The 23,825-nt window shown below is 35.0% G+C and overlaps 2 protein-coding genes across 2 annotated transcripts; one reads left to right on the plus strand and one right to left on the minus strand.

The window, feature by feature from the left end:
- Positions 1 to 628: 628 nt before the first annotated feature.
- On the minus strand, positions 629 to 6,941 carry LOC122135801 (polymeric immunoglobulin receptor-like). The gene is made up of 3 exons (XM_042716061.1): positions 6,914 to 6,941; positions 1,049 to 1,693; positions 629 to 969 (listed from the first exon to the last, which is right to left on the minus strand). The coding sequence occupies exons 1-3, from the start codon at positions 6,939 to 6,941 to the stop codon at positions 629 to 631; spliced, it is 1,014 nt and encodes a 337-aa protein (XP_042571995.1).
- A 4,233-nt stretch (positions 6,942 to 11,174) lies between these two features.
- LOC122135802 lies at positions 11,175 to 22,484 on the plus strand. The gene is made up of 5 exons (XM_042716062.1): positions 11,175 to 11,217; positions 12,078 to 12,398; positions 21,253 to 21,564; positions 21,651 to 21,713; positions 21,966 to 22,484. The coding sequence occupies exons 1-5, from the start codon at positions 11,175 to 11,177 to the stop codon at positions 22,229 to 22,231; spliced, it is 1,005 nt and encodes a 334-aa protein (XP_042571996.1). The 3' UTR covers positions 22,232 to 22,484.
- The last annotated feature ends 1,341 nt before the right edge of the window (positions 22,485 to 23,825 follow it).

Here is a 23,825-nt window from a genome sequence, read left to right on the forward strand (position 1 = left end):
CAGAGTGAATCTCATTCTTACTGAATCTGACTGTAGCTTCACTGAGAGACTCTTCTGGATGCTTCTGGAAACTGACATCAGCATACAGGAGTCCATCAGAGGGGATTGTGGGTGACTGTGAGTGAGCGTCACCTCGTCTCTCGTGTCTTAATTTGCACACAGTCAGAGTGAATCCAGCGATCAGCAGCAGAATCACACACACACACTAATAATGATGATCATGGAGAAACCTGAGAATAAAACACACAGACACAATCCAGAGATGAATGAAATAAAATCTACACAATTATTAAAATGAATGATGGTCCTATTCCTTTTCTGTTTCCAAAATAAATGCCTGTTTTAACATTTATGGGTTATAAGCACATTTTATAGTATAATTGCAAGTATATATATATATATATATATATATATATATATATATATATATATATATATATATATATATATATATATATATATATATACATTAAATATTTATAGAACTCTGTTTGTAATGTTTGATGACCTGTGATCTCTGTCATAAAAGGACCAGTTGTAGATTCTCCTTCACGTCTCACTATTGGAGGCACTAAAAACAAACAAACACATTAATTGAACACAAATGATTCTGAACAGACTGTATTTATTACAGTGAAATCATCTGAATGGACTCACTGATGAGGTTGAGCTGTATTTTAGTGGTCAGGGAGATGAAAGTCAGATATGTGTCTCTGGTTTCTGCTCCACACCAGTAAACTCCAGCATCTCTCACACTCACATTACTGATGCTCACTGTAACAACTCTCTCTTCATTTCTCTCTGATGAACCACTCATTTCTGTCACTTTAGATGAGCTGATGTTCTGGCAGATGTGATTATTATCCTCTTTACAGAAATGAACTTTATGTTTCTCTGGGATCTGACAGGAGATGTTGACTTCTCCACCAAGATACACAGATTCAGTCATGCTGTTTGGATATTTTGCATCTATAAACCAAGACAACCTTACATAAAAATCAGAACAAATAATTTACACATAAAATATACAGTATTTTCTGTTCCTCACCGTGTTTGACGCTCAGCTGTAGTTCAGTGAAGCTCTCAGTATAGTCAGATTCTTTCACTCCACACCTGTATGTTCCTGCATCTGCAGCTTTCAGCTCTCTAAAAAACACCATCAAGACTCCTGCTCTGGTGTCGTCATATAAAGAAACATCTCCATTCTCCATCCATTCATCCTGAACTCCTGGATTCTTCCTCTCTGAACATCCGTCTGATTCTTTACAGATGTATTTTGGTTTGGTTTTGTATTGAGGATGTTCACACTTGATCACCAGACCACCTCCTGAGTAGCTGCTCACACTAGACGTGCCCACTTTATACTTACTAATAATATGTAGATGAACAGTATTAATAATGGAGTAACTGTACGAGTGTCTGTTGATCCAAACTCCACATAAATAAACTCCTCCATCATCTGGTGTCACAGCAGTGATTTTCACACTGAAGAGGTTTTGTCTGTTATCATAGATGCTCAATCTTTCTTTCTGATACAATTTGTCAGTAGTGGAGATCACCTCATCAATGATGTCATTTTCAGTTTTGAATATAATCTTTCTAAAATACCTTTGATCCTTTGAATATTCACAATGGAAAGCTGCAGTTTCTCCACTATTTACTCTCACTGTCTTTGATGCTCCACAACATGAATCTGTCAACATCCAAAGTTTTATTTGTGATCTGAGAAAACTACATAAAAATATTAATCAAAGCATTGAAAAACTGATCTAATTGATAGTTTGTATTACTCACCAATATTATGCAGAGGAACAGTATTAATAATGTAGTAACTGTATGAGTGTCTGTAGATCCCAACTCCACATAAATAAACTCCTCCATCATCTGGTGTCACAGCAGTGATTCTCACACTGAAGAGGTTTTTATTTTTGTCATCAGAAATACTGAATCTATCTTTTTTCTTCCATCTGCTGTAAATCGTCTCAATGGAGTCTTTTCCTTCTTTGAATATGATCTTTACATCATTAATATGATTCTGTGAATATTCACAGCTGAAATTGGCAGTTTCTCCAATTTTCACAATCACTGTCTTTGACACTTTACAACATGAATCTGTCATTTACATAAAGAAATATTTTAATTTATATATAAAACATTTGAAATGATTAGTAGTTTTACTACACATAGACATTGATCTTAAAACTGACCGTCTGTCACATTCAAAGTCATATCAATGAACCACTGGCCATGATACTTAATCCAGTAATCTCCAGCATCTTGTTGATTTAAATCTCTGATGTAGATCATGAGGTTTCCCACATCGTTTCGAAACAATGTGAATCGTCCTTCATTAATCCACATATCATGTTTCTTATCATTTATTATTGTTCTCCACTCCGGTAACTTATACATCACTGTAAAACCCGACAAGTAACTTAACTCAAACCGTTTGAGTAAACAGATATCCTTAAAAACCTGACAAGTTAGGTTTACTCAAACCGTTTGAGGAAACCGATTGCCCTTAAACCTTTTAAGTTTTAAAACTAACACACTGTAAAACCCGACAAGTAACGTAACTCAAACCTTTTGTGTAAACAAATATCCTTAAAAACATGACAAGTTGGGTTTACTCAAACCGTTTGAGGAAACCGATTGCCTTAAACCATTTAAGTTTTTAAAACTTAACAGTTATGAGTACTCTGAACTTAATTCAGTTGAGTTCACTGAAAGAAGATATACATTGCAATTAAGTAATTAAGTGATTAATTGAGTGATAACTGAGCATTAGTGATGAACACCTGCTGTTAACAAACAGAATTACTGAAGAAAAGAGAGAAAGGAACTACAACTGACTTCAGACACAGCCCTCACTAAAACCTTACAAGTTATGTTAACTCAAACCGTTTGAGGAAACCGATTGCCTTAAACCATTTAAGTTTTAAAACTAATAGTTGTGAGTACTCTGAACTTAATTCAGTTGAGTTCACTGAAAGAAGATATACATTGCAATTAAATAATTAAGTGATTAATTGAGTGATAATTGTGAATTAGTGATGAACAGCTGCTGTTAACAAACAGAATTACTGAAGAAAAGAGAAACACAAGAACTCCAACTGACTTCAGACACAGCCTTAGATAAAATAAAACTGAAATAAAATACATTAAATCTCTCAAGATCTGATTAAACAACCCCACAACACAGCATCACCAGCTCCACTTATTAATAACCAGACTGACTTTTTTTCTGTCAGACGTCTACAGAAGATCTGATTGAGAATTAACTAAGGTTTAGATGTTGATTTATGTTTTCATTTAAAGTAACCATGTTCGAGATCAGTGTTTGCTTTAGTTGGGCTCTTGACCCTTGATTTCTGTCTTAGTTTTTTCTTTGGCTGTTGTAACCATTTGTTGTAACTCAAAAGCCCAGAGAAAATATCATCAGGTGTTATACACACTCACACACTCTTAGAAGCTGCTTTTATCCAAAGCAACTTACAGGGCATTCAGGTTAGCATTTAGGTTTTTATCTAACCTGTACCTAGATGTTGGTTGTTATACTGTGTATTGGTGATGACAATCATTGATTATTGAACTGTTTGGAGTCTAATCTCTGATGAAATAGGTGTTGTGTAATTAGTTGGATTGATTACAGTAAGAGTGATTCTAAGAACCAGTGGTTCTGTGATAATCAGTTAATATAAAGAACTTTCCAAACAGTTTGGTTTTCTATGGTGTCACTTAGTCACAAACAGACATCAATAATCAGCATATGAACCTCAACAATGGTGACCATAAAAAAAAAAGAAACAATGCAGCAGAGCATGCTGGGAGCCATGGATGAGTTTTGTATTACAATAGTACCCAGCATGCATTGCAGCATGTTTTTTTTTTTTTCCGTAACCATTGTTGAGGTTCATATTCTGATATTGATGTCTGTGTGTGACTAATTGACACCATAGAAGACCAAACTGTTTGGAAAATCCTTTATGTTAACTGATTATGAAAGAACCACTGACTTTTTCACTGACATCAACTGAACTAACTATAGAACACCTATTTAGTAAGATTTTGGACTCTGAAAAACTCCATAATTGATGATTATCATCAACAATATGCTGTATAACAACCAATACCTGATCATATTTTTTCTGGGTTTGTTGAGTTATAATAAAGGTGTTTCAAAAACACATGGTTACAAAGTCCAAAAAAAATAATCTAAGACAGAAATCAAGGGTCAAGAGCCCAACTAAAGCAAACACTGATCTCTAACATGGTTACTTTAAATGAAACAATAAATCAACATCTAAACCTTAGTTAATTCTCAATAAGATCTTCTGTAGACGTTTGACAGAAATAAAGTCAGTCTGGTTTATTAATAAGTGGAGCTGGTGATGCTGTTTTGTTAACAGCAGCTGTTCATCACTAAAGCTCAATCAGCACTTAATTAATCACTTGATTACATAATTGCAAAGTTTTAAAACTTGCATGGTTTAAGTAAAGGCAATCTGTTTACTCAAACGGTTTGAGTTACTGTGACTTGTCAGGTTTTACAGTGATGTATTTAGCCGAGTCGTTGTACCAAAGTTTCCTAGAATCAACTAGAACACTTCCTCCAGAATATCCCGTGACACTGAAGCATCTCACTGCAGCTGTCAATCAGATTAATACTGTGATCAGAAAGATGATGAACAGAAAACAGCATCATTACTGCAGTGATGAAAGAGAAAAGCTCTGACCTGAGATCAGGTAAAAAATGAAGAAGATGAGGAGGGTCTCCATTGTGACTTGAGTTCAGTCTTCTTTCTGCTGAATGATCTCTGTGTGAATCTCTCTGTCTCTACATCTGTCTGCTTTAGTTACTTCCTCTTTATTCAGATCTTTATCAGTAATGAACAGCTTTACTGGCTCCTCCCACCATCACCACTGACTGAGGGTGCTTCTCAATACTCAAATGTATGCTTCCTCGTTTCCTCGCTCCTCCGTCCTCTAGGCTGTGACCCGGAAACCAATCAAAGTTAGCCATCTTGAAGAATAACTCAATAATCTAACTGCACTGTGAGGAGACGAGGAACGAGGAGTGAGGATGCTTCCAGAGGAGCTATGAGCGAGGATAAACAGATGTATCCTATGCAGAAATCTTTACAGTCGAAAAATCTGACGTGTATATAAATGATCCTCCCCTTTCACATTTATCATAATTTTAATTTATGCTTTACCTTTGCAGTTAAAATAAACCATACATTACATATATTTCAACAGGGCATCTTGCTTTATTAATATTTATTATTGTCATAATGTTTTAAATAACTAAACAACATAAGGGCATATCCCTTGAGCACAGATGATGGAGCTTTGAAGTGATGCTTGAGTGATCAAGAATATTCCAGTGTAAAATAGTTTTCATCAGATTACTCCGTCCTCATTTTCTTTCCCTGCATACTTACCTCACATCCTAAGGGGGCTGGAGCTAAGACGGGAGGAAAGTAAACAAAGAAAGGAAACAAGGCCGCAAAAAAAAAAAAGAAGAAGAAGAAGAATCACACTGAATATCACTTTAATCACACTGAAAGAGCGCCACCCAGGGGAGGTTCCAGTGTCTGATACTGAGAGCTCATACAGGCTTCATGTTCCAAGTACACCCGGCTGCAGCCTGCAGATCGAGGCAGGGCTGCATCTGGGGAGGCTTACTCTGATTGGTTCGATCGTCTTACATAGACATACATGATAGGAAATGTGTGTGTAGTCAGTGTAGGACGGAGTATGTTGTTTAAAAAGCTAAAAATGCTGTGCAGTTTTACAAAGCCTTCATTATAAAGCACAGTTGTTTGTTGTTAACTTGACTCACTATGTCTGATTTATTGAATCACGAGATGTTAGCTGCTGCAAGTTTAATCTTCTGGACCAGTCGAATTCACAAATGAATCACTGGGACATTTTAAAACACTTAACATGAAAGTACGTGGCTTAATGCATTAAAATTTGTGTTTTAAAAAGACCAAACTCAGTAAACAAATTTTATAAAGCATTCTATTCACAGACAAGCAGAAATTAACCCAGAATACGAATGCAACATGTTTAATTATGTGTTAAACATTTTTCTCATATAACTTGAATGCTTTATTAAAAATGTTTACTGTGGTCTTTTTAAAACACGTTTTAATGCATTATGCCACTGTTTCTCCATTTATTCACTTTAAAATAATGAGGAGCAGCATATCTTCCTGAAATAAAGGGAGGGAAAAGTCTATGCTTTGCAATATAGTAAAGAAAATTCAAGTTTCATAAAAACTGAAATGGCACACAGCAGACACATTAGCCTGCTGCAGATAATTATATGTAACAATAATTGATCCTCACACTGTGGATAATCAACCCAAATTAATTTACTAAATGTAGTGGGTTGTTCGTCTGTTAGTCTAAAGATCAGCCTAATTTAGCAAAACAATCATTTCAGGGACATGGTGAGTTACAGGCTAAGGTTTCTTTTTCTTCTTCTGTGCATTATAATGAAGGCTTTCTAAAACTGCACAGCGTTTTTAGCTTTTTAAACTACATACTGTCACGGTTGGTAAACCGTGGTCTCAGGTTTTCACTATGTGGGTGGAGTTTTGTGTGTCGCTCGTCTGCACTGATTGTTTCATGTGGGCGTCGCCGTTGATTGTTCATTTGCACCAGCTGTTACTCATCATCTGATCCCTATATATATGCCCTGTCTTTCGTCTTGTGTTTGTCAGAGCGTTTTATGCAGTTTCCCGTCTGGTTGCCTGGTTCTCGTCCTTGTTTCTCTGTGCTGTTTGATTCGCTGTTGTCTTCCCCGGAACCCCGTCCACTCTTCACCACCGGACTGCACCTACTACCACCACGGACTGCTCATCTCAGGCCTGTGTCACGCTCTCCTGCTGCATCTACTCACCGCCACTTCCTGGATCATCGTCTTCCATCGCTGTTACCACCTGTTGTTTCCCTTGGACTCAGTTATACATTCCTGTTCTCAATAAACTTTACATTTAACTCTTGCATTTGCTTCCTCACCCATTTGTTACCGTTACACATACTCCATCCTACACCAACTACACACACATCGAGGCGGGGCATTAAAACATAATCATCACCACCCAATGACTTGTGCACTTGGCTTGTTTGTTTGCTATAATTCCACTACAACAGACAAACAAAAACGAATATTAAAAAGTCAATGGTCAAGAGCACAACTAAAGCAAACACTGACCACTATAATGGTGACATACAAATTGTGATTTTCTCCTTTGGTGATTCTACTTGTTAACATCAGGTGTCTTCCAGAATGGCCAATCATCAGTCAATTAATCACAGAATTTTCAGATTAACTTTAACACTGCTTCAGTGTTTGTATGAGTCCACACTCAGAGTGTTAAACTGGGGATTTTGCTGTGTGCTCTTAGAAAACTTGCAGACACATAATGTGAGGATAACTTGAGAACACTTACTTGGTCGAGACCGTAAACACAAAACATCTGGCTCCATCTTGTGGCAAATTTGACTTAATGTTACAATTCTGTGACTAAACAAAATGTGCTAAACATTATATACTAGACATTATATTATATTGTTATACCTAATATTTTTATTGTTATATAATATATTATACATAATATTGTTTAATTAAAATAAGCTTTATGTAGTTGTATTGTATTTTAGTTGATACAGAACATACATTTATTTTGTAGTGTTCTGGTTGGAGGAGTTGTATGTATGAAATGAGTCAATATAAAATAATGAATCTTGGGCCAAATATTTGATAATTGCATGGGGTCATCGTGCAGATGTTTTTATGACCACAGTCAAAGTGAAGGGAAGGAAGCAGATAAACTCAAGTTCATCTGTCATCAATGATGCTGAAGTTTGTCTGACAGTCGCTGTCCGTGGTGCTGAATCAACCTCAAATTGCAATCTTTTTAATTTAATTTAAATTTTATTTTTATGCATAAACTGTGGAAACAAATCCAGTCATATGTTAGTCAGATCTGGTTTGTTTGCTTCTAAAAGGCTGCTAATGTTTCTTACAACTGATGAAAATGTCAAACACTCAAAGTATTAGATGCATTTTCAGTTCCAGGAGTTTCTTGTATCGGCTCAAGATGACTTCAGTGAACTTACATGTTCAGTTTACTAATGCCCTCTGGTGAAAGATTTAAATTATACTGATCAAATATACAGGTACATCTAAAAAAAAATTGAATATCATGGAAAAGCTCTTTATTTTTTGTAATTTGATTAAAAAATTCTAGATTAATTGCACACAAACTGAAATATTTCAAGAGTTTTTTATTTTAATTCTGATGGTTATGACTTATAGCTTAGGAAAATTAAAAATTCAGTATCTCAAAAAATTAAAATATTCCATTTTGAGCTTGATTAATTTTGAGTATAAATACTGGGTACCTCCTTGGGTAGTTTAGAACAGGCAACCACAAAGAGCATAAAGACTACTTAACACACAACTTTCCATAACACTAACATCCACACCCTCCACAATAAGGATATGTCACAGAAGAGCATTGCTGAAAGGGCTGGCTGTTCACAGAGTGCTGTATCAAAATATATTCATAGAAAGTTGACTGGAAGGAAAAAGTGTGGTAAGAAAAGGTGCACAAGAAACAGGTATGACAACAGCCTCGGGAAGATTGTCAGGAAAAGCAGATTCAAGAACTTGGGAGAGCTTCACAAGGAGAGAACTGAAGCCAGAATCACCTCATTCAGACATTTTCAGGAAATGGGTTACCACTGTCACATTCCTAGAATCAAGCCACTCCTGAACCAGAAAAAAACTTAAGAAGCATCTCACCTTGGGTAAGGAGAAAAAGAACTGGGGTCTCATTCATAAAACTCTCCGTAGATTTCATCCTAAAAGTGTACGTAGGCACAAAAGCTTGATTTTGCATATTCACAAACGATTTCAGATTTATAAAACCCTGCGTACGCCAGAACCTGCACAAAAATCCCTTTATAAATCCCAGTCAGGGGAAGATTGTGCATACGTGCATCTCCACCCCGACTCCTCTCTGAAATAACCATATATGGAGCTTACAACGCCTAGTTTTACTATGCAGAACCTCATCTGCATATCATTTCCATGCATATTCCCATGCACCTGACACCATGTTTAACACCAAGACATTAAGGAAATATGAGATGGGGACTATAATGTCATTTGTGCCATACACATTAATTTTTATTGCTAAAAATTATCCAGTATCCTTGTTATGTTTAATAATATATATGAAAATATTCATAAAAACAAAATGGTTTAAAGTTGTTCTCAGATATATTTTAGAATAGAGATGATCTCATTCTTTTACACTGGCCAAATAGTATTTCAATTGTTTTAAACAATTAAATATATGCAGCTTTTAGCTACACTGTAAAAAAAAGTCTGTAGTTTTTACAAAATAATTTTGGCAGCTGTGGTTGCCAGAATACTTTTGTAAAAAATACAGAAAAACTGTAAACACAATTACGGCCAAAAACTGTAAATTTTTACAGTACACGGTAAAAAAAAGTCTGTAGTTTTTACAAAATAATTTTGGCAGCTGTGGTTGCCAGAATACTTTTGTAAAAAATACAGAAAAACTGTAAACACAATTACGGCCAAAAACTGTAAATTTTACAGTATAAAACTGTTATTTACAAACAAGAAAATTTGAATGTAAACCAGTAAATTCAACAACGCACACTGCTATTAAAATCTGTTTTGTACCTTTAACATACTGACAACCACCATAATAATGCAGGTGGTAAAAGAGAAAGCCACATGAAGAATCGAAGTTCATCACAAGTAGCTTCGCCACAAGCAGAAGTTTATATTAATATATAGAAGGTGCACAAAGTCATTCATGCAAACACAAAAACACCATCATGGTGACACACGATACTTAAACAATTCAATAAACTTTCATTAAACAGCAGAAGATGTAACATAAAGCCCAAATGTACAACTGATAACAAAAAACTATTAAAAAACATGATTATTTAAACAAAATACTTTCAAATGTGGAGCGTCACACAGGGAATTCTGGGAATATCAGTTTACAGTTTTTGACTGTAAATTATACATTGATTTGTTCTTTTTTTATTTCTAAAACTGTAAAATTAACAGCATTTTACTGTAAAATTACATGAAATGTACATAATTTTAGTCAAAATTCCCCAAAACAGTATATACAAAAGGAACTTACTGTTAACCTATTAACACTTTTTTTTTGTAGCGTTTTTACAAAATTGTACAGTTAAAATGACACTTATTTTTTACAGTGTATTTTTAGTGGAAACAGATAAGTCCATATTTATTGCAGTGTAAACACAATTGTCTGATTCGGCTCATCACTGAGAAAGTTTTTCCAAGTGGTTTGCTGACCATGATATTACTGTGCTTGACTGGCCAGCCAGCTCACCTGATCTGAACGTCACAGAGAATCTATGGGGTATTGTGAAGAGGAAGATAAGTAACATCTGACAAACAATACAGAGATGCTGAAGGCTGCTATCAAAGCAACCTGGGCTTCAGTAACGCCTCAGCAGTGCCACAGACTGATCACCTTCATGCCACGCTGCACTGAAGCAGTAATTCCTGCAAAAGGAGCCCCAACCAAGTATTGAGTGCATAATTAAACCTGCTTTGGAGATCTTAAATATTTCTGTTTTGTAAATCTTTTTTTGATTGATCTTTGAGAAAATATTCAAATTTTCTGAGATACTGAATTTTAAATTTTAAATTTTAAAGTCGTAAACATCAGAATTAAAACAAAAAACTCTTGAAATATTTCAGTTTGTGTGCAATTAATCTAGAATATAAGAAAGTTTGCTTTTTTTTATTAAATTAAAAAAAAAAAAAAACTTTTCCATTATATTACATTTTTTTGAGATGTATCTGTATTTAAGTGTCATTTGTCCTCATGTAGAGAACATGAAACCTGTACGATCTCTCAGTATCAGACAGTGTATCCTCCACTAGGTGGCGCTCTTTCAGTGTGATTAATGTGATCTTCAGTCAGTGGTGATGGTGGGAGGAGCCAGTAAAGCTGTTCATTACTGATAAAGAGCTGAATAAAGAGGAAGTAACTAAAGCAGACAGATGTAGAGAGAGAGAGATTCACACAGAGATCATTCAGCAGAAAGAACACTGAACTCAAGTCACAATGAAGATCCTCCTCATCTTCTTCACCTTCTACCTGATCTCAGGTCAGAGCTTTTCTCTTTCATCACTGCAGTAATGATGCTGTTTTCTGTTCATCATCTTTCTGATCACAGTATTGATCTGATTGACAGCTGCAGTGAGATGCTTCAGTGTCACGGGATATTCTGGAGGAAGATAACAAGAAAAATCAAAAAAACATTAATAAAGCAACATTAACACGGAGAACAATAATAAATGATAAGAAACATGATAAATGGATTAATGAAGGACGATTCACACTTTATTGAAACAATGATGGAAATGTCATGATCTACATCAGAGAACTGAACCAACAAGATGCTGGAAGATACAGGACTGGAGTTTAGATATGACTATAAATGTGGAAGAAGGTCAGTCATTTTACAATGAAAAATTCTGAATAGTATGGACTAATAGCCTGTTACTAAAATATTAACAACTGATCATTTTAAACCCTTTACCAAAGTAAAACACATTTATCTGTGTGAATTACAGATTTATATTTTAAAGTGTCAAAGAGAGTGATGGTGAATATTGGAGAAATTGCCAATTTCAGCTGTGAATATTCACAGAATCATATTAATGATATCAAGATTATATTCAAAGAAAAAGACTCCATTGAGATGATCTACAGCACATGGAACAAGGAAGGAAGATTCGGTATTTCTGACAAACATAAAAATCTCTTCAGTGTGAGAATCACTGCTGTGTCACCAGATGATGGAGGAGTTTATTTATGTGGAGTTTGGATCAACAGACACTCGTACACTTACTACATTATTACTACTGTTCATCTACATATTAGTATTAAGTAGAACAAACTCTCAAATTTGGTTGTAAAAATTCTAAAATCTGTATTTGATTTAATGATATTTGTGTTTGACAGATACCTGTACATTGAATGTGTATAAAGTGAGCAGCTACTCAGGAGGTGGTCTGATGATCAAGTGTGAACATCCTCAATACAAAACCAAACCAAAATACATCTGTAAAGAATCAGACGGATGTTCAGAGAGGAAGAATCCAGGAGTTCAGGATACATGGATGGAGAATGGAGATGTTTCTTTATATGACGACACCAGAGCAGGAGTCTTGATGGTGTTTTTTAGAGAGCTGAAAGCTGCAGATGCAGGAACATACAGGTGTGGAGTGAAAGAATCTGACTATACTGAGAGCTTCACTGAACTACAGCTAAGCGTCAAACACGGTGAGGAACAGAAAATACTGAATCTTGTTTGAAGAGGGAGACATCTAAAATGTGCAGTGTTGAGGGTTCTCCAGGACCAGGATTGGGAATCACTGACTTAAGCCATAACCATCTGTATTTACGTGAGATACTCCACACGATTAACATTTTGACAGCTGTGTTTGTATTTAACAATTAAGGCACGGGAAGAACTGATTGCAGAACTGGGATCGCGGGCGCGTGGCCGAGACATCGCTTCTGTGTCTGTCATTCATTCAGTGTGACTCCGCCCATCTATCCCGCCATCACTTCACCGCATGAGACTCAACTAACTATAACAGATCACAGATCATCACATTATTAACAGTATTTAAAAAAATAGATTTTTATATTTTGTAGTTACACTTATGCTCACAGTTTATTAATGAAAGTGTACTTAATCTGTAGCTTAGTGTTGAACAGTTGTTTGTTGTGATGAGGTTCGTTCAGGTCAGTGTGTGAATAATGAGACACTTTAAAGTTTCCGCTGCTGTTCATGTTGTTTCTTTCGCATGTTTAAAATAGTTTGTCATCTCAGTTTATCTGAGGGTGTGGTGAGGGCAGGAAATAAAAGCCCTGAGTGACACTTCTAGAAGAACCTGTAAAGTTTCCACTCCACATATAGAGACACAGCAGCTTTTGACAGTTAATAAAGACTCATTAATAGCAGTTCTTAAAGCTGTTAAAATGACTGTTTCCTCTTTCTAATCTTTCTGAATATTTAGATTTTTCATTCATTCAGAGAAACAGCAAGAAATACAGTATAAAACCATAATGGTCTAATTATCTTCCTGAAAGACAGTGAGAAATGTTTGCACTTTCTGCAAAGGAGAACATCTGAGTTTGAAATCTGAATAATTTATGCATTTTATTTTGTATCACGCTCAAAACAGATCAAAATATTCACATATGAACTAACTGCCAATAATCAGGTCATTAAAAGTCTGAACAGTAATCATTTGTATTTTTTAAATGTTTTGTTTTTATTGTGATATTCAGAAAATTCTGAAAATGGCATGTTTGATGTTTGCATGATAAACGCACCATTTTTGCTTCCATCTCAAAGCCACAGCAAACTGGTGAAGGCTCAGGGTCTTTGACTGTGACGATTAAACAGCTTTATTCAGGAAACCCACAGTGAGGCACAAGAGACTGAAGTGAGACAGACAGAAGATGAACATCACTGTGAGCAGAAGACAATAAAGAAGAGCTGCTCATTCAGTAATTCACCTTCAACATTTACAGAAAGTGTTAAACTTTTCTTATCAAAAAACTTTTTTTCTTTCACAAACAGATCAAACTCAATCAAAATAATGAGACCACAAATGAATAAAATAGAAAGTCTGTTATAATACTTTAAATTTCACACATTAGTATTGTTAGTGCATTTAGTTCTATGCACTTTAAACAAGCAATATCTCCAACATTTACTTTAAATTTCACTGCTTGTTTTATTTAAGATTTTCCATCATTATCTCTCTGGTCAAATTCAAAATATCAGGTCATATCTTTGTATGGCAGTAATAGTAAGAGCTGTACACTTGCTTTTCTAAATTCAGTCAAATTCAGTCATGCTTTTTAACACAATTTCTTAACTAGGATAAAGTGACCTGCTTGTAAATGTCTCAGTGCTTCATGTTTGCAGAGTTGTTCTTTACATTGAGTGTGCTAAAGATCATGAGAAGGGTCTGGCTGCAGACCATGGGCGAGTGGAGCTCCACTCTCGAGCCGGAAATACGTCACCTCCACTTGAAAACATCAAGATGGCGTCACCGTGAGTTCTTCCATCTTAAACTCAGGTCATTTTATCTCAGCATTGCTAAAATGGTGAACTGACGCTGTTGTAACGTGCAGTGTAAGATAAACGTACAGGGCTTGCGTGAAATTACTCACAAAAGGATTAATAAACACGATGGATTTATAAATTTCTTTAATATCGCGAGCAATGTTGATGTCTAGCCACTGATCTATAAATCATATATACACCATATATAGTCATATATAGATCAATGTGTCTGGCCAATGTTTTTTAATTTTTTTAAATGAAGGTATCAAGTTCAATTACAAACCTTTACGGCATATTTCAACAACTGAACACATATTATTAGTGTTGATACAGCCAAATAGAAAGAAAAAAAAGATGAAAAAACAAAACAAATAACAATAATCACACCATAAGATAAAACAGAATAAAAAAGGGAAAGAAAAAGAAGGATGAGGGTCTTATTCTAACAGCAAAAACAAGTTCAAAGCATATAAGAGTTTCTGGGCATTCCTGTCCATCATGTAATGAAGAGACTTTGTAAATATCTTTAGTTCATTCTTCCATCCGCTGAAGTGAGGTTTAACCTTTAAAAACTTACATCTATGAATATAATATTTGCACAAAGTAATTAAGTTATTTATCAAAAAGTCTAGGATCTTTTCCTTCAACAATACTCCAACCTTAATTGAGACCACAGTCAAAGGCTGTATTGATATATGTTTGGAATGAAGCCAGTTTTAAAATTCCAGCCAAAAAGTCTGTTCAAGTTCACATTGTAAAAACATATGTTCTACAGTTTCAATATCTTTCTCACAGAACCAGCATGAATGGTTCTCCCAATTAAATCTTTCAAGTAGGAAGTTATTAGATGGATAAATGTCATTTAGATTTTTAAATGTCACTTCTTTGGCTTTAGGAAGAACTGGATAAGTAAAATAACGCTTCCTTATTTTCTCTTCTTCACTAAATTCATGAAGAACATACTTTCTTTTCAGTTGACTGGGGAAGTACTGTTTCGATAATACATTTCTGATAAACATATTTGTTAATTGTTTGCTCTTTAAATTTTTACCTTCAGTACATGACAGATAGCATAGGTGTAACTTAGGTTTTGGTGGCTTGTGTTAAAATGACGTAGTGAATAATGAAAGCACACGATCGTTTTGTATGTGTATGCCTCAGCATTTGTTGTATAATGTTAAAAAGGTCATATCATTTTAAATGTATGTTTCCACCCTAGAAGTCAAAGTCTTTTTACATGTGATATTAACATGTAAATATTTATTTTTCTATTTTGTTGTTCTATTATTCTATTGTTTGACTTTTTTGTTTCAGATCAAATGTATATCAAGTGTTATCCATCCTCATAACACCTCCACAGATAGAGACTGGAACTTCAGAGCACCATCACCTTGTCTGCTTTGGGACTGTCATAGGTGAATGATGCAGTACTTTTCTGTGTTGAATTTACATAACGTCAGTACACAGACATAGTTTTGTTCCAGTTTTGCTGTGCTCATGCCTTCTTTGTGTCCCCAGCCCAGCAATCAGATGCATCAGAACAAGTAAACTGCTTTAACATAAATGATAATGCAGTGTCAGTATTGTAATTAAACTTGACCCATGTGACGTAATTGTTCATGCCAGAGATTTAACAACATTGTCAGTCAGGAGCATATTTAACAGGAGGCCCACTTCAGCTGGCTTGATCGTGACTTCAGTAAGTGTGGTTGACCCTCTTGTTTTTTGTGGGTATAACAATTAGGCTGAGTAATCTCACTCTCTTCCATTTCCCTAACATGAAACTTTTGACTGAAACATGAAAATTTATTGTCTGAATTGTTACTTAATGTGCTGTCATATTATTATTATTATTATTATTATTATTATATATATATATATATATATATATATATATATATATATATTTATTTTTTTTTTTTTTTCTAATTTTTTTTTTTTTTGTTTTTTTGATACTGAACAGGTGCAGTGAAGATATTTAAAGAGACACTATCACTGTCTAAAGTACAGAAAGCTGTAAATCATCTCTAGGTGCAGCTGCTTACAGTGCAGCCAGCTTCACAAAGACTGTGGGTCTGGTCACCAGGGAAATGGACAACAGGGAGTGCTTTTGGGGTTTTACTCCTCAGATGACCCCTGACTGCTGTAGCTGGGATTGCTTCACAGATGATGGAGGTCTTGAAGAGTAAAGTGTGTGTGCGCACACATTGTGTTTTTACTCTAACAATTATGGTCACTTGCAGTTCATGTGTTTTCAGTGTGTTTATTACTATTACTCAAAAACAATTAAAACTGTTAAATTGTGGGAATTATTCTTCATTATTTTACTGTGGTTTATTTGTATATGTTGTTATTTTGCTTAAGATACAAAATTCAACACACAAAATTCTGGTTGAGGTATTATTTTAATAATTTATTTAATATTTCATTTATTTTTCACTGCTAAATATCACAAACACAAGGTTAACTTTCTAAAATGTATGGACTGTTACATTGGCAGTTGTACATTGTTAAAACAAACATGAACAAAAGGCAGAAGCCCTCAAAATATGGATTGTGGATGTCTGTAGTGCAAATTGCTGGGGGGAAATAAAAAAACGCTGTCGTGTCATAAACCGTAAAAGATTAGTATATATTATTATTTTTCTTATTATTTCTACTAGGTACAAGTAACAAAGATAAAAGTACAGAAAATATTAGCATTACGTACAAAGAGGTGACATAACTTGCAAAGCACCCTTTATACATGTATTTAACAATTAATAATACAAAACGAAAGTTTGGTGGAGGAGACGTACTTCCGCTCTTGAGTGGAGCTCCACTCGCCCATATGTCTGCAGCCAGACCCTCTTGAAGATCATCAACATGAGATGCTCTCCAGCTTGTGGTTTTCTTTTGCTCTATTTATATTCCTTGGTTCAAACCAAAACCCTTCAGCCACCTGCAGGTGTGATTAAAAAAAGTAAATATTTACACTACTAATGATGGACACTCCATTCAAAACCCCACAAGATGCTGCCAATTTGTTTAATATACAAAAAATAATAATATTTATATTATATCCCAGCTATTCGGAATTCTATTCAGCTATTCTACTCCAAAAGTTTTTAGACAGGTCATCTGAGATATTTGCTAGAGGGAAATACAATATAAAACCCATTGATAATAAATCGAACCAACTGCAATCATAAATACTGTAAGTGTGCAATATAAAATACCATGCTCACTTTTCAAATGTTAAAAATCCAACTGTTCAGCCCCCTTTGCTTTCTCTTGCACTGGTACATTTTACATTGTTTCACAATGGCGTTCAACTTTACTCTGTGATGAAAACATCCCCAATAAGACACAGAGTGAATTAGTCAAGTCAAGTCACCTTTATTTATATAGCGCTTTAAACAAAAAAGATTGCGTCAAAGCAACTGAACAACATTAATTAGGAATTAATAATGAGAATTAATAATGAATTAATCATATAATTAATAATGAGCCCTGTTTGCATTGACTGTGATAGTGTATTTCATCCACAGTCTTCTTTAGATTCTGAGTATTCAATTATGGCGACCATAGAGTCAATGAGTTTTAGGCGTGGTTTCGACTCCTCCCCTTTCTCCTTATATGGCGCTGAGCGCTGCGCGTACGTTTGAATGAAAACAAAGTTTGCGGGTGAATCGAAGTTTGAACTGACAGGACAGAGAGGAGAAGATTTACACATTAATACATTAAACACCAAGCTTTAAAACCTAGTGAAATATAAAAGTGTCTTATTTCAAGCAACATATCAAACTATATTCGTAGTTCTGAAGGAAATGTTGATACTATGTGTCCACAAAGCAATAGGGTGGTTGCCAGGTCTTTAATGGTACAAATGGGTAAATGTATAATTATTTTTATCCCAAATGTAGCTTTATAAGGCAAACTGCAACCTTTCAGAATAAATAAACAGGTTAAACACTTCAATTTTGTGAAATTCATTTAGGAATTGTATCATTTTAAAAGAGATACCAAATACATTGAACCTGTAGTTTTGAAGCACCTACAGTAAACAAACAACCAGATGTGTTACTGAAGCCTCCGGCTCCATCTAGTGGCAAAAATGAACGAATGCCTGGTAAAGTCCTTGGTTTGTGTAGCTGTATTGGATAGTAATTGATAGTGTAGGTAGATTTGATATTTTGTTCTGTTTTTATTGTAAATCTAAATAAATTCAAGTTTCAGTTTGTGTTGTTAAACTGTCCTCACTGAAGCTTAAGTTTGGTTGACAGTCACTGTCCATGGTGTTGAATCCATTACTGTTTTCAATGACTATTTTTCCCTATGCATAAAGTACTCAAACAAATCCAGTCAAATGCCGGTAAAATATGTTCTATTTCCTACAAATTCAAAAAATCTCAAAATATGAATTGAGTGCTTTGTAAGGGCTCTAGGGGACCTCAGTGAACTTACATGTACACTTTACTAACGCCCTCTAGTGGAAGACATTTCTTCAGTGTCATTTGTCCTTACATAGAGAACATGAAACCTGTCTGAGCTCTCAGTATCAGACACTGGAACCTCCACTAGGTGGCGCTCTTTCAGTGTGATTAATGTGATATTCAGGGTGATTCTTTTTTTTTTTTTTTTTTTTTTTTTTTTTTTTTTTTGCAGCCTTGTTTCCTTTCCTTGTTTCCTTTCCTCCCGTCTTAGCTCCAGCCCCCTTAGGATGTGAGGTAAGTATGCAGGGAAAGAAAGTGAGGACGGAGGAATTTGAGGAAAACTAATTGTACATTGGAATATTCTTGATCACTCAAGCATCACTTCAAAGCTCCATCATCTGTGCTCAAGGGATCTGCCCTTATATTGTTTAGTTATATAAAACTTTAATAATAAATATTAATAACGCAAGATGCCCTGTTGAAATATATGTAATGTATGGTTTATTTTAACTGCAAAGGTAAAGCATAAATTAAAATTATGATAAATGTGAAAGGGAAGGAGAATTTATATACACGTCAGATTTTTCGACTGTAAAGATTTCCGCATAGGATACACCTGTTTATCCTTGCTCATAGCTCCTTTGGAATCCTCTTCACTCCTCGTTCCTCGTCTCCTCACAGTGCAGTTAGATTATTGAGTTATTCTTCAAGATGGCTAACTTTGATTGGTTTCCGGGTCACAGCCTAGAGGACGGAGGAGTGAGGAAACGAGGAAGCATACATTTGAGTATTGAGAAGCACCCTCAGTCAGTGGTGATGGTGGGAGGAGCCAGTAAAGCTGTTCATTACTGATAAAGATCTGAATAAAGAGGAAGTAACTAAAGCAGACAGATGCAGAGACAGAGAGATTCACACAGAGATCATTCAGCAGAAAAGAAGACTGAACTCAAGTCACAATGAAGATCCTCCTCATCTTCTTCACACCTTCTACCTGATCTCAGGTCAGAGCTTTTCTCTTTCATCACTGCAGTAATGATGCTGTTTTCTGTTCATCATCTTTCTGATCACAGTATTGATCTGATTGATAGCTGCAGTGAGATGCTTCAGTGTCACAGGATATTCTGGAGGAAGTGTTCTAGTTGATTCTGGGAAACTTTGGTATGGCAACTCGCCTAAATACATGTATAAGTTACCAGAGTGGAGAACAATAATAAATGACAAGAAACATGATTCGTGGATTAATGAAGGTAGATTCAAGCTGTTTCGAAACGATGTGGGAAACCTCATGATCTACATCAGAGATTTAAATCAACAAGATGCTGGAGATTACTGGATTAAGTATCATGGCCAGTGGTCCATTGATATGACTTTGAATGTGACAGACGGTCAGTTTTAAGATCTATGTGTAGTTCTAACATCTATGTGTAGTAAAACTACTAATCATTTCAAAGGTTTTATATATAAATGAAAATATTTCTTTATGTAAATGACAGATTCATGTTGTAAAGTGTCAAAGACAGTGATTGTGAAAATTGGAGAAACTGCCAATTTCAGCTGTGAATATTCACAGAATCATATACATGATCCCAAGATCATATTCAAAGAAGGAAAAGACTCCATTGAGAAAATTTACAGCAGATGGAAGAAGAAAGAAAGATTCAGTATTTCTGATGACAAACATAAAAACATCTTCAGTGTGAGAATCACTGCTGTGACACCAGATGATGGAGGAGTTTATTTATGTGGAGTTTGGATCGACAGACACTCGTACACTTACTCCATTATTACTACTGTTCATCTAAATATTATTGGTGAGTAATACAAACTATCAATTAGATCAGTTTTTCAATGCTTTGATTAATATTTTTATGTAGTTTTCTCAGATCACAAATAAAACTTTGAATGTTGGCAGATTCATGTTGTGGAGCATCAAAGACAGTGAGAGTAAATAGTGGAGAAACTGCTGCTTTCAGTTGTGAATATTCAAAGGACCAAAGGTATTTTAGAAAGATAATATTCAAAACTGAAAATGACATCATTGATGAGGTGATCTCCACTACTGACAAACTGTATCAGAAAGAAAGATTGAGCATCTATGATAACAGACAAAACCTCTTCAGTGTGAGGATCACTGCTGTGACACCAGATGATGGAGGAGTTTATTTATGTGGAGTTTGGATCGACAGACACTCGTACAGTTACTACATTATTAATACTATTCATCTACATATTATTAGTAAGTATAAAGTGGGCACGTCTAGTGTGAGCAGCTACTCAGGAGGTGGTCTGATGATCAAGTGTGAACATCCTCAATACAAACCAAACCAAAATACATCTGTAAAGAATCAGACGGATGTTCAGAGAGGAAGAATCCAGGAGTTCAGGATAAATGGATGGAGAATGGAGATGTTTCTTTATATGACGACACCAGAGCAGGAGTCTTGATGGTGTTTTTTAGAGAACTGAAAGCTGCAGATGCAGGAACATACAGGTGTGGAGTGAAAGAATCTGACTATACTAATAAAATAACTTAACTACAGCATATCAAAAAACACTTCTAATAACAAAATATACTGTATATTGTATGTGTAAATTATTTGTTCTGATTTTTATGTAAGGTTGTCTTGGTTTAAAGACGCAAAAAATCCAAACAGCATGACTGAGTCTGCTCATCCTGGTGGAGAAGTCAACATCTCCTGTAAGATCCCAGAGAAACATAAAGTTCATTTCTGTAAAGAGGATAATAATCACATCTGCCAGAACATCAGCTCATCTAAAGTGACAGAAATGAGTGGTTCATCAGAGAGAAATGAAGAGAGAGTTGTTACAGTGAGCATCAGTAATGTGAGTGTGAGCGATGCTGGAGTTTACTGGTGTGGAGCAGAAACCAGAGACACATATCTGACTTTCATCTCCCTGACCACTAAAATACAGCTCAACCTCATCAGTGAGTCCATTCAGATGATTTCACTGTAATAAACACTGTCTGTTCAGAATCATTTGTGTTCAATGAATGTGTTTGTTTGTTTTTAGTGCCTCCAGTAGTGAGACGTGAAGGAGAATCTACAACTGGTCCCTTTATGACAGAGATCACAGGTCATCAAACATTACAAACAGAGTTATATATATATATATATATATATATATATATATATATATATATATATTATATAAAATTCCTTTTTTTTCACTTGCAATTATTCTATAAAATGTGCTTATTACCCATATATGTTAAAAAACAGGCATTTATTTTGGAATAGAAAAGGAGTAGGACCATCATATATTTTAAATAATGTGTAGATTTTATTTAATTCATCTCTGGATTGTGTCTGTGTGTTTTATTCTCAGGTTTCTCCATGATCATCATTATTAGTGTGTGTGTGATTCTGCTGCTGATCGCTGGATTCACTCTGACTGTGTGCACATTAAGACACAAGAGACGAGGCGACGCTCACTCACAGTCACCCACAATCCCCTCTGATGGACTCCTGTACACTGCTGTCAGTTTCCAGAAGCATCCAGAAGAGTCTCTCAGTGACGCTACAGTCAGATTCAGTAAGAATGAGATTCACTCTGATTACACCACGATCAGTCATTGCGTGAGACTCAACTAACTATAACAGATCACAGATCATCACATTACCAAGGATATTTTAAAAACAGACACTGTTTTTTTTTTTCTTTTCTTTTATATTTGTTACATTTACATTTAATTTTTAAAAATGTTGAAACATATGTTTTTATTGATCAGAGTAGAGTTGTTCAGTTCAGCGAATCATGAGACACTTTAAAGTTTCCGCTGCTGATCATGTTGCTTCTTTCACATGTTTAAAATAGTTTGTCATCTCAGTTTATCTGAGGGTGTGGTGAGAGCAGGAAATAAAAGCCCTGAGTGACACTTCTAGAAGATACTGTAATGTTTCCACACCACATATAGAGACACAGCAGCTTTTGACACGTACAGTTAAAGCTCTTAGCAGCAGCTCTATCAGACCTTTATGACGAGACACATGAAGTTTGAGAATCATCATTTGTACTCTGTTTAGAACTGTTAAAATGGCTTGTTTTCATCTCTTTGAACCAACAAAATATAAACAACCTGCACAATACATGTACCAACAAAATAGTAACACAGAGATTATAAGGAAGACATTGACAGCATTAATAGCAGTGCATAGGGAGTGAATCTAGGTTTAATACTGATGAAATACCAGATCCCAGATAAAATACAGAAATACAGTACAAGAACATAATAAGAGTAATAGTTTGTGCAAAGGAAAAATCTGAAATATGATCCTGATGTTCAAGACAGATATAAATATTGACATATAAACTACCAAACAATCAGGTAATTAAATTCATTGACAGTATTAATTAGCTTTTTTTATTTTTTGAAATTATTTGTCATTATTTTCATATTCGAAGACTTGTCTCAAAGTTTCTCATGAACATTGGAGGTGTTTTTGTGTGTGTGTTTGCATGATGAACAGGCTGTTTTTCTGTCCAACTCAAAGCCACAGAAAACAGTTTGGCAGTTCAGGGTCTAAGTTTAGTTTGACTGTGAAGATCAAACAGACAGTGAACAGTCTGTGAAGATTATTCAGGAAACCCACAGTGAGACACAAGAGACTGAACACAGACAGACAGAAGATGAACATCATTGTGAGCAAAAGACAATAAAGTCTAAGAGCTGCTCATTCAGTAATTCAGCTTCAGCATTTACTGAAAGTAATAAATTGAGAAAAAAGACTGAAAAAATGTTTATGATCAACAAATTGTCTATGTGTAATTTGACAGTTTTACTTTTATAGTAAGAAAAAGTGAGTCTATAAATCACAGAATGACTATAAAATGCTTTACAGTAGATGTTATAGATGTGTATTGTTAAATTTAGTAATTTTATGTTAATGTCGTGTAAGTAAGCATCTCCAGGTTTACTGTAATACGGTATTTTTACTTGGTTATTAAATAAACTTGCTTGCAAATGTCTCTGTGTTTTGTATTTGCAGGATGGTTAAACACTGGGATCAGTGTGATAAAGATTAACCAACATGCTGTCTTTGGTTTGCTTTTGCTCTTGCATTTAAATTATTTCAGTCAAACCAAGATGCACTTCTATAACATGCATGGACACAAATGATCTACTCCATACAAAGAACTTATGAGTGTGTATTTATATTATATATATTCAGCTTTTTCTCCAAAAGG

Source organism: Cyprinus carpio, chromosome B1 (genome assembly GCF_018340385.1).
Source record: "Cyprinus carpio isolate SPL01 chromosome B1, ASM1834038v1, whole genome shotgun sequence".
Classification (NCBI taxonomy): Eukaryota; Metazoa; Chordata; class Actinopteri; order Cypriniformes; family Cyprinidae; genus Cyprinus; species Cyprinus carpio.